At 45.3% G+C, this 12,234-nt stretch overlaps 1 protein-coding gene and 1 long non-coding RNA gene across 2 annotated transcripts in view; both read right to left on the reverse strand.

Annotated features, from left to right (window-relative positions):
* Positions 1-1,340: 1,340 nt before the first annotated feature.
* On the reverse strand, positions 1,341-4,260 carry LOC308574908. Its single transcript, XR_014002616.1, has 2 exons — positions 3,835-4,260; positions 1,341-3,795 (listed from the first exon to the last, which is right to left on the reverse strand). It is a non-coding gene; the product is annotated as an uncharacterized lncRNA (long non-coding RNA).
* Positions 4,261-4,879: 619 nt separating this feature from the next.
* Positions 4,880-12,234, reverse strand: part of KSR1 (kinase suppressor of ras 1) — a 106,623-nt gene continuing 99,268 nt past the window's right edge. Inside the window, 4 exon segments of the mRNA XM_081173262.1 lie at positions 4,880-5,645; positions 9,783-9,916; positions 10,843-10,978; positions 11,334-11,465. Of these exon segments, the coding sequence (XP_081029388.1) occupies positions 5,567-5,645; positions 9,783-9,916; positions 10,843-10,978; positions 11,334-11,465 (481 nt within the window). The 3' untranslated portion in view covers positions 4,880-5,566.

The following is a 12,234-nucleotide window of genomic DNA, read 5'->3' on the forward strand; positions in this document are numbered from 1 at the left end:
GAAACACTGTTTACCTTCCCGCCGGAGCGGTACCTATTTATCTACTTGCACTTTGAAGTGCTTTTTAACTGCTAGGTTGGCAGGAGAAGGGACCGAGCAACAGGAGCTCACCCCGTCATGGGGATTCGAACCACCAACCTTCTGATTGGCAAGTCCTAGGCTCTGTGGTTTAACCCACAGCGCCACATTACACTAAATCAGGTTTCCCCATTTTGGGGAGCACTGTTATTCCCATCTAGGATTTCATTAAATAGTGCAATTAAGTGTGTACATAACACATTGCTAAATAGTTTGTGGAACACCCTGTAAGCCAGTCAATGCCAAGTGCCTTATATATAGCCTTTTAGATTTTTAATGGCTCTTTGCACCTCTTCCAGCCCAATGGGTTTATTTAGAATCTGTTTATGAGCCTCATAAAAGTTGTGGTAAGTGGTTTATTTGAATAGTCATTAATTGCACCAGGGAGAGAGGGGGGTTGAAGTGTACAAAGTTGAATACATATAACATGCACTTCTTTTCTTTGTACTGTAAGTGCCCATTGTGTCCTTGAGAAGCAGCGCTCTTCTGTTATTGACACTCTGCTTGATACGGTTTGCCAGCAGTTTGGAGTTTTTCTTTTAAAGCAGCAAAACTTTAAATGCTGATTTTCCTTGTACAAGCTTGTCAATGCAGGGTGTTCTGTTTACAGTTCACAAGAGTTTCCAGTGAACCACTGCAATGGCTCTGAAATTGATGGAAGAGGATTTCCCTAACCTGCTGGCTCTCTAAGCCATGGGTAGGCAAACTAAGGCCTGGGGGCTGGATCCGGCCCAATCGCCTTCTCAATCCGGCCCACGGACAGTCCGGGAATCAGCGTGTTTTTACATGAGTAGAATGTGTCCTTTTATTTAAAATGCATCTCTGGGTTATTTGTGGGGCATAGGAGTTCATTCTTTCTTTCTTTTTCAAAATATAGTCCGGCCCCCCCACAAGGTCTGAGGGTCAGTGGACCGGCCCCCTGCTGAAAAAGTTTGCTGACCCCTGCTCTAAGCAATCATGAACCCAAGACAGCTCAGTGGACAGGGAAGAGGAGTCCAACAACATTGGAGGGGGCATAAAACATGGGCTGTTTGACAGTGAAACAGGTCACCTTGGAAAGTAGTGAGACCTCGTTACAGGATTTTAAGCAAAGCCCAAGTAGCCACCAAAAAAGATGCTGCAGTAGCAGATTTGAGGTTGTACAAGATGACCCTTGAGGACATTTCTTTTTTACTTTCAAAACAAGAATAGATGACAGGCAGACAATATTTTAAAAAACAACAACACACACATACACAACCACAACCACACAACTTCAGGTGTTTCATCCAGAGCAAAGTTTTATTCACTTAAAAGAACTCTAAAATATCCAGAATTTCATTAGCATAGAATGTACTTCTTTTCTTTTCCTTTCCTTTTCTTTTCTTTTCTCTCTTTCTCTCTTTTTAAACAGTTGCACAGACTAAACTCAGAGCTCTCTGTTAATACTAACCATTTCTTTTAAAATTAAATTAATAGCCATTCTGGAAGACCAAACTCAAGTTGATAGAAAATATATTTATATATTTATATATATATTTATAATATATTTACTGTACAAAGTTTACAATACATTTGAAAAGGGGGAGGAAAAAAACCCCAAACACACATCCATTTTCACCAATATTACAGACTTCATTTTACATACACCGTCAAAGTTGCGGTTGAGGGGGGGGGGACCCTTAATGTGCAGCTGCGGTTCACCAAAAAGAAAAAGAAAAAAAAAGATACGGCCTCACAGTGCTAATTCACTCGCTTACAATCACCACAAAAAGGAAAACCCACAAATAATTAGGAACGAACTGGGGCAGAGATCCCTTCCTCCCACCCCCGTCCAATGCTCCTGCTGCAATGCTGTACAATGCAATTCCTTCTGTTTCCTCTTAAAAGTAAGTCTCATCAAATTCAACTGGGCTTACTCTAGGTAAGTGGGTAAATTACAGCCACAGCTGAAAGGACTCCATTCATTCCCTGCCACCACCCTGCCTTCCGCCTGGGTTTAGTGGAGTGACTCTGGATTTACAGCAATGTAAACAGTGTTGGTTCATGCCTTTCACTCGCCCTGCTTCGCTCCCCAAGGATTTGAGCCTGGCTCCAACATATCCTTGAACACTGACAATGCATGCTTGTCTGAATGGAGGACAGAAAGGGGTGTGTCAGCATGCTGAAATTAGCCTACTGTGCAATCATTGGCTCACCCACGTTTGCCTCTGGCCCTGCCCACTGCTGGCATGCGGCCCTCAGAAAGTTGTAAAGGAGGAAATGTGGCCCTCAGTCTGAAAACGATCACACGTTTTAAAGCTTAAATAGCTGTAGGGTTAGGCCAGATTTATGGAGAATAGAGCTATGAATGACTATAAAGACAGTCTCTCTTTCTCTCTCGAGGGATGGCTGATCTTTGGGCAATCAGATGTTGCTGAACTCCAGACTGAAATCATCTCTATTGGCCAAGTTGGCTGGAGCAAATAGGAGCTGAGGTCCAGCGACACCTGCAAGGCCACAGGCTAGTCACCCCTAGTTAGGTAAATACATTCCCAGATGCTGGGAATAAAGAGAGATATTCCCATCATGCCCTGCTCTTGGGCACTCAGGGAGATGTTTGATGCATGTTGAATTGCTACCTCTTCCTTTGCAGTTTTATTAATTTCAGGTGTGCCAAACTGAGAATGATCCTAACTGAGAATGCAATGCTGGGAGGGGGTTTACAGTTCCCCAGAGCAACAGGAATTAAAATAATTTAGTAAGAATCCTTAGGGTAAGACTTCCTGTTGGTGGAAAGTGTTTGAACCCCAGGCAAGTTGAAACCAACTCTTCTTCCCTGCAAGCATGAGCGGATCTCTCTTCATTAGAAAAGGCAACCAAAGGGGTGCACTGTATTATAATCCAAGGACCTGGTGCACTGAGGGGTACACAGCATTAACTATACAGAGGAAAGGACTGATAAAGAAGCCAAAATTGGGCCTGTCAGTTACACTGCGGATATTATGTGGCTTACACGAAACAACTTGCACTTTCCACCAGAACTGCAGCTTTCAGCGTTTGACCAGTGTCTGGGCCACATCCGTCTGTTGTGGTGGTTGAATGCTCATTCCCACCACAGATACAAAAATCCCTGCTCATAAAAAAACTGAACATGGCAAGGTTAGAACTCTTTCCCCCTGAAATGCTAACTTCCTATGTGCAGAGAATGTGTACAGAGCAACATTAAAGGACGTGAGGGATGGGAACTGTAGCTGTGTGAGGGGAAAATGGGTCTCCTATCAACTCTCAGCACCCTAAACCAATTACAGTTCCCAGGATTCTTTGGGGGAAGCCACAACTGCGTAAATGTTATTGGGCAGGTGTGGCCTTTTCACTGCATCGCAGTAACCAGAAACACCTCTTCTCTCTCGGCCCCCCCCCTCAAAAAAAGGTACTTCTCTAAAGTACTTTCAGTGTCAAGGTAGCACATTTAAGCTCTCTTCCAATAAGATGTTCTGCCTTCAGTCTGTCTTCTTTAAAAAGACAAAAACTGTTCTATCCCACAGAAATAGGCTTCCGTCTCCAACACTTGGGAGTGCGGTCAATGGTTCAGGATGAACCCCAAACAAGTTATCACCACACAGAAAAAGCCTCAAAAGCGCTCCCCCCCCTTCTTCACAGTCTTCTAAGAAAATGTGCAGGACTGGTGGACCACCAAGACAAACAACTGCGTTGCGAGATTTCTTTACCCTGCCACAAAGGACCTATTGGACAGTGCTTGTGCCACCAACCCTGAAGGCTAACCCACTACCATACCTTGGCCTACATATTTTGGAAATTGCTCTTAATAATAATAATAAAGGCTGAGTACTTATTGGAGCCATTAGTGAGGATTCTTCTTGGGTAGACCCTGCTTTTTGGGAAGAGGGCAACAGCAGCATTAATAAATTACCACTTTTAAGTCCTCAAAAACTTTTGAGATTTCCCTCAGCAGACAGACATAACTCGGTCCCGCTCCCCGCACAGTCTCCAGCAACCCTCCTTATCATTCCTCATCTGGGATCCTTTGGAAGGAGTGGAATGAGAAACTGTGTCTCCTTTACACCAGGTGTACACAGGCCCTCCAGGTTTTGCTGGACTACAACTCCCATCACTCCTGTCCTTTGGGCTTACTGGGGCTGATGGGAGCTGTAGTTCAGAAACATCTGGAGTGCTAAGGGCTCCCACATCCAGCTTACACAAAGCCCCCCACAAAAAATCTGACCATAACCCCCTTGTACACACCAGAAACCCAAAAACATATGGAGTTCCACAGAATGACCAGCTCTGCCTCAAAGGGTTAGAAATAGTGGTTATTGGGGAGACACAAGCAGCTGTGCAGAAAGTGACAGCTCCCTAAAGAAAAAAGTCCTATTCAGTTCCCTTCTAGTGTCTCCAGCTCTTTAGATACCACCTACATACCTCAAAAAAAAAAAAACAACAACAACCCCAAACCTTCCCCAAAAACCATGAGGTAGGAAGCTTGCTGTAAAAAATGATCACCTACTACCCTCTATTCAAGGGGAGCAGAGGGGGACACACGACTCTTGTCCAGCAGGCCAGATTCAAAACCACCGACCCCTTCATGGGGCAGTTTCAATAGGTCCACCCACCTGCCAATCACCCGATGCCATTATATTTCTGGAGAATCCACGCCTACTGGAAAGCAAACAGGTTTCGACGCTGCATTTAAACAGCGCTGAATGCAACAAACATTTCACACTTGAAGATCCCCCAGAAATATATAGCATCTATCCCACGTTGCTTCAGCAGCCTCTAAGCTTATTTTTTAAAACAAAAACAATGGGATTGTCTACACAAATTTAAACCACTTCCAAACTCTGCCTCTGCTATTCATTCTCAAATTAGGCTAGGAAAGTGTATTTCTCAAAATGGAATGTGGGATTTCCTTTCGCACACCTTCACAAAAGCAACTGTTCCTAGCATTCTCTGGGTGCAAGCTGAGGCGGCTGAACCAGTTCCGAACCAGTTCACACTTTGCATGTATACATGCCCCAAGGGTGTGTGTGCAAACTTCATTTTGAACGGATCGAACATTTCCACAGGGCGAAACAGAAAACCTTTGCTGCTTCACAGATGAAACCAAGATTCATAGTCAGGTTGTTTTTATCAGTGCCAGTTGAACATTTAGGGAGAGGGGAAATGGGTTGTTGTTTTTTAAGATTAAAAAACCTTTTATCACATTTATTATTAACCATGAAAAATATAATTCACACAAGGGGAAGACAACAACAGTCCATCAGAATGTAAACATTTTTAAAGTAAAGAAGATGCTGACTCGAGATGTCAGAAGCAAAAGTAACGAAAGTCAAAATGAAATCTCGTTGGGGGCCAGGGGGGGGACCGCATCTCCCCATGGCCCTTCAATTATTTGGGAAACTTTGCAGAGGACTCCGATGATCCACTTCCAGGTGTGTGAGTGACACATATATATATTTTTTTTTCCGGGGGGGTGGAAATGAAGAGAGAACCATGAACACACAACAAGCTATATCTTTTGATTACTGGATTCCAAATCTCCCAAGGCAAATCGCTCGAACCGGATGGCAACTTTGCTACTGTTAATGCTGAAGAGGAAGGTGGAGGGTAAAGGGAGGGTGGGAAAAAAGGGAAATTAAGCAGTTTCACTTTGAGACCTTGTACAAAAACAACAAGTGCTGATGATGAGCTAATTGGTTCCATGTACTAACACAAGAGAGCAAAACACTGAAGTGGTCTGGGAGGAAAACAGAAGAAACTGTACAACTCAAGGAAGCTTCTTTCTTACAGAAAAGAGTGTTCTCTCCATTCTTGAGGTTGCAAAGCACAGCACTTGCTCTCCTCTCTATTTAAATCTCCCTTTCTGTAGAGATTTTCAAAAGGGATACATGACAAATCTGAAGAATCATGAATTGTGCAGGCTGTTTATGTTAGCCAGATTTAATATGTTTCCCTCAATGATAGTGAGAGGAAGATATTTAGCTCTCCCAGAATCAGAGCGCCTCTGCAAATGTAGTAAACAGGAAGCTGATACTTTGGAGTATATTTTCTTTTCTTGTGATTTTGGCATTTATGCCAGAAGACAATTATTAGAGGCCTAACAACTCAAGAGGCCGATTTCTTTACCACCAACGGTTCAGGACCTGCTTTCGGACAGGAATGATCAAATTACTTTAATAGTGGCTGAATTTTTGAGTGCTGTCCATGTAGAAAGACTGGGTCATTATAAAGAGAATTAGTGGTTCTTAATTGATCGAGAATTCAGTAGTGTATTATTTATGCAAATTGATTTGCTCTGGAGTTAAAGATCTGACCGGGACAAACCTTGTTATGTTGAGCTCGTATTTTGCACAATTTTTATATGGTGTCTTGTTTGATAATGTGTGGTTTGCTATGCCTAATAAAGGATAACTATTTAAGGAAGCTTCTTAGGGAGAAGATTTTTGGGGGGGGCACCTCACCTATGACATTCTGCTGATATGGAAATATATCTCATTGGGGAGGGGCACGACCTATTTTACAGACAAACACGCAGCGTCACTTGCAAAGTGTTTCTCTTGCTGCGCCATGTTGATCAGGAAAAGTCTGCATGCACCATGTTTCTGACCCAGTCTGTGTGCATATTTTGTAACATATATGACATATTTTGTTATATAACATACATATAACATATTTTGTAATATATATAAAGTAACATATTTTGGGGCTGGCTCAAGACACATTGCCGCCAAATTTGGCCTCCCTAAATTGCTCCACCTCCACACTAGTTTACTTGGACACAAACCTGAAGGAAGCTCTCCTGCCCTCCAGATGTTGCTGCACACTTGTCTCCCATCACTGCAGCTAGCTCAGGATAAGGGGGGCGTGTAGTTCAGCAACATCTTAGTGTCTGCTGGTTCCCTACCCAGGTCCAATGAAAATCTGTAAAGCACTGAAGATTGGACAAGATCCCCCACCCTACTTGTCCCTTTCGGACCACCCTCCTTGAGGAGGAAAGCAGAAAGTTCACTGGCTCTGCTACTACAAAGCTGGGGCCATACTCTCCTGCCTAGAAAAGGACTAGCAGGGGAATTTCCTCTGCCAAATAATGGAATTGTAGAGTTGGAAGGGACCCAAGAGTCATCTAGTCCAACAATGCAGGAATCTCAGTGAAAGCATCCATGACAGATGGCTATGCAACCTCTGCTTGAAAACCTCCAAGGAAGGAGCGTCCACAGCCTCCTGAGGCAGGAAGTCAAGGAGAGTTCAGCCATGGTCTCCTGAGAAGGAGAACTCACTCAAAAGGGGTTTGGGCAGGGGTGCTGGAGAGCAAGGATGTGTAGATTTCAAAAGGAAGCTGAGATTCAGTTTGCCTATTGTTTCCCAAAGTGCAAATTAGGTAGCTTTGCTTGCAAGTGAAAATGGAATCAAATTTTTAGTGGGTCACTGGCTTTCTTGCCCTTGAGCTCATCTCTGGGGAGGAAAAATGTCATGGGTGAGATGCCCCTCTGAATTTTGCTCTTAAGTCAGATTTCCCACTGCTACACCTTGAAGGGACAAGCGAGACGCAGAAACACAAGCAAAAGCGTGCTCCACATTGCTGGCTCCTGTTAAACGCTGCCTCAAACACACAAATGGGATTAGGGTTATTTTTTTAATGAACTAGGAGCTACTGCACTGACATTAATTTAGTCAGTTAAGTTGGTCATAGTTAAAAACTGCCCGGAGAAGATTAACCAGGCAGCGGGTTGTTGTTTTTATTTAAGTCCTTATTTATTTTTCATTATTTTTTAATACAAATAACTTGTTAAAAGCTGCCTTCTCTCAGAAAAGCCAGAAAGGCGAGAGGCAGATCGAAATGATAAATAGACAGGAAGAAAAACAGTTACAGGCTTCAAGACGGCTAGCTTTGCTCCTGCGTGAATTTACACAGATTTAACCGATTAAACACTTAACGGATTGAAAACGCTCTTGTTTCTAACCCATCTCTAGTGGGGAAGGAGAGGGAAATATGCACATCAAGAATTATCCCAACTAAAGCTGTAACTTAACAGACTTGAGAGCAGTTTGCAAATCTGCTGCTGCTGGCTAGCCCCCAAAATGCACAGATGGATTTATTAATTTCCTTAAAGCCCCTCTCACCCCACCAAAAAGGAGACGCACGCAACACTGCTTGGTTGGTTTGGGTGTTTGCTTACAAACTTGCTTGAGATGCTGGTTGGTAAAAGTTCAGAGAAATAACCGCTGGGGGCAAGTCTATAGAGGAAGGAGAAGAATCCCGGGACAGGAAGAGGCGAGGTGACAAGTGCTGCAGCCGCTGAAAATGCTTCGGAAGAAGGGTTAATCTGGACCAGGTGTTAGTAGAACGCCACAGTTCTTGCAGACAGGAATGGTTATTTCGAGTTACAGCAGCCCACACCAAGAGACGAGGCGGGGAAAAGGAATTTGTAGAAGCAGCAGGGGCATCCAAGGATTAAAAACCGGCAGCATGTGTGGTTTTGTGTGTGTGCTTGCGTGCACACATTTAGAGCAGTTGTCCAAGTTGCTGAGTGGGTTAGGAGACAAGGAAGCATGCAAGGCAGAACCCAACTATTGCATCAGAAGCTACATCCTATAAGGAAGGAGGTGAAAGGCAAAGGGAGAAAGACAAGAGAAGGAGTGTTAGTTCACCGTTAAAAACTCAGCCATACAGCAGAGCTAGCTTTGAAGGGCTCTGCGGTACAGGATCTGCTTCGCACCCGGGTAGGGCTGGGAATGTCCCCTGCGTGAGACCCTTGAGAGCTGCCAGCCAGTGCAGAAAACGCTGAGCAAGATGGACTCAGGCTCTGACTCAGTATAAGCCGGCTTCCTGTGATCCCAGCACACAGCAGAATGATGCTTGTATCTTTAAGCAGAGATTGGAACAGCGAGTTTACTGTCGGGAGCCTTAATTCTTTCCCCCCCCATTTCTCTGTAGATAGCCTGGTTGGGGGCAGGGGAGGTGTAGCTGTTTGAAAGCAAGACCTTTGTGCCTAGGTGTGTGCTGAATTACCACACACGTATATGCCCCTCTGAACCCACAAGTGAACTCAGGAGGGGCAGCTGGTAACCTAACAAAGAGTCTATCTCGCAGAGGGAGCGAGAAGTTAGGACCCAGGGGATCTTAGCCATTCTCCTTAGCAGTGGGCAGGACACTGGCCGTGTACACACCATAGATTTAAAGCAAGTGACTTCCCCCAAAGAATCCTGGGACCTGTCATTTGCCCCTCAGAGAACTATGATTCCCAGCACCCTTAACAAACTACAGTTCCCAAGATTATTTGTGGGAAGTTGTGCACTTTACATTTATGTCGCGTGCGCAGCCATGCCAAGGGAGATCAGTTCAAACACAGTAAACCATGGCTTGCAGAGGGAGCCAAAATGGCACCCTCTAAAAAAGTTGGACTACATTTCCCATCAGCCCCAGCCAGCAGGGGCAAAGGCCAGATGCGATGGGAATTGGAGTTCAACAATTTTTGGAGGCCGCCTTGTTAGCTCTCCCTGCAAACCATGGTTTACCATGTACAAGCTGTACCATGTACAACTTTGTGACGCACCGGTGGGCACACTAAAGACACATGGGCCTGCAGTGTTAGTGTGTTAAATGCAGATATGCATGAACCTACAGAAGCTTTCACCCCGTTGCAAATATTGGGTCCCCAACCAGCATAATCAACTGCGATTTCCAGAAGCAGCTTAGAGGCAAGCGGACACAGGGCAATACGTACTCGGCTGATTTCCAGAAATGTCCCGGATGAGAGAGCCTCCGGTTGAGTTTTGGCAGTTTTTCAAGCATTTCCATCAAGAGAGTGAAGCTGGGACGCTCACCAACGTCGAAAGACCAACACGCAGAGAGAATTTCCTAAAAAGACAGCATTGCATTTTTAACAGGCAGCTGTGTTACTGACTTCAGCTTGAAAGGGCATTTGGCAAAGCTAGGAATGTTTTTGAAAAGCAGATTTCATGGGTTGTTATAACAAGGAAGGTGCAAGGAGTTTTAAGCTTCAATCCTGGCTCCAGAGTTACAGAAGCAATTGAGTTTCCCTTCAACGAGCTACGATTTCCCAGAGTAGTTTAACAATCCAGCCACCTTCCCAGGGAATTCTGGGAACTGTGACTGGAATGGGAGCCTCCTAGCAACTCTCAGTACACTTAACTACAGCTCCCAGGATCCTTTGGGGTTGCTTTCATGGGTTGTTGTGATAGGGGAGTACCTTTTAGCTACCATCTCGGCTTCTGGAGCAACGAGATTGCGGGTGCCTAGGCTGTTCCCAGCTACTTTAGGCTTGGTCCTGCACAGGGATGCAGTCAGAAGACAGGTGTGTAGCAGGTGTGGGAAACCTATAGCCCTCCAGTTGTTTGGGAAGGACCATAGCTTAGTGATAGAGCACCCAGGTTCAATCCTGCCTGAAACTCTGGAGAGCCAATGAATTATAGCCATGGTAGACAATATCAACTCAGATGGGCCAATAGTCTGACTCGGTATAAGGCAGTTTCCTGTGTTGTTGAACTACAACTCCCATCATCCCACACCACTGGACCAAGACATTTTGGGGACTGAAGCAAAGGACAAGATGGTGCTTCTCCCACAATGGAGGCTGGATAGCATCCTCCAGCACATGGCGGGCTAGCTAAGGAGGCATGAGGCAGGCCTGTCCTCTGAACACAGCACCGCTATCCCCCTTTCCAGCATCTGAGATCCTGTCACTCTGCCTAACGCTTGGGCCGGCCCCGGGCGGTTGATGTACTAAGCACAGCTGCCAATGGAAGAATCCCCTGTCCACTTACTCCAACTTCTTTCCCCAAGCTGCTTGTGGAGAGGACCTGCTTCATGCCTTCGCCACTCCCAATCTGCCAGATCAACGCCTCGGCTGGCTGGCTCTTAAAGGGCCACTCTCTGGCTTGGAGCTCATACCACACGGTCCTGAGAGGCAAAGAGAGGTTTTGAAAAGTTAAAACAGGAAACCCATCAATGTACATCTCTGCCCTTCCTCCAAGCATTAGGTCCCCAAGATCTTATGGTATTCTCACTTAAACTGAAAAGTTACTAAGAACTGAAAATTGAGAGCCAAAAGTCTATCACTGTCAGGGCCCAATGAAAGACACGTCACCAAGAACATCCTGCCCTGCGGAACTCCCTGCCAGTTGAAGTTCAGCGGGAACCATCCCTCCCTTCTTTTGGGTGTGTCTTTGGAAAACTGGACTGTTTAGGCAGGCCTTTGCAATACGACATTTCTCCTTTTTAACCAATCGGCGTTTACTGATGTTCTCACACTTACCCAAAAGCATAGACGTCAGCTGCCTTGGAAAAAGGCAGCTTATCCTCATCCTTCCCCGGAGCCATCTCGCGCACAATCTCTGGAGCCAGGTAGCACAGCCAGTCGTGGGGCAGTTTCAGCTCGTTCTCACGCCTGGTGTCAGAAAGGGGAGCGTTACTGGACTTGGTGATGTACCCAGCAAAGTTCTACTCAGAGCATTTCATTTCATTCATTAAACTTATTAGTCACTTGTCACCCAAAGGTTTCCAAGTTCCTTACAACAAAATGAAAAAAGGTATACAATACACAATACTATAGGGAAAAGGGGTGTGCGTCATATAATACATGAATATTTCATATAACATCCATGCAGCGGGGGGGGGGGGGGGACAGGGACATGCCAGTAGCGAACAACATTTACAATACTCAAAACAATAAGCAAAGCAATACTATAACCCCCCAATTAGCAAATAAGCAAAACCTCAACCTCCCTCTAGTCCAAAAATCATCCCCATCAAACCAGCATTCCCACCCCCTATTTAACCTTTCCACCCCACCCAGAAATCTGGGGTCAAGGCCAATGTTACAAATCAGTTGTGGGTGGGTCGTCCAGAGATGACCCTGGCATCTCTCCTCTCCCTTCAGGGGGACGCAGCAGCAAAGCAAAGCAGGAAGATGGCAACAAAAGCTTTACCTGCTTTTGCTTTACCTGGTTACTGCTCCCGTCTTGCCGCTGGTGTGGTGCAGACCCATTAAAACGAGCGAACCCATGTCGGTTCACTTTGGCAGGTCTACCCTGAGCGGGCCTAGCATTGGACCCAAGCCAGTACTCCACAAGGCCAACACAACTTGGGAACTCAAAGGAGGTGATAACTCAGTGGAACAAGATAAATAAATAAGATGAACTGTGGGGGTGGGTGGG

Source organism: Podarcis bocagei (assembly GCF_964188305.1).
Source record: "Podarcis bocagei genome assembly, chromosome: 15".
NCBI lineage: Eukaryota > Metazoa > Chordata > Lepidosauria > Squamata > Lacertidae > Podarcis > Podarcis bocagei.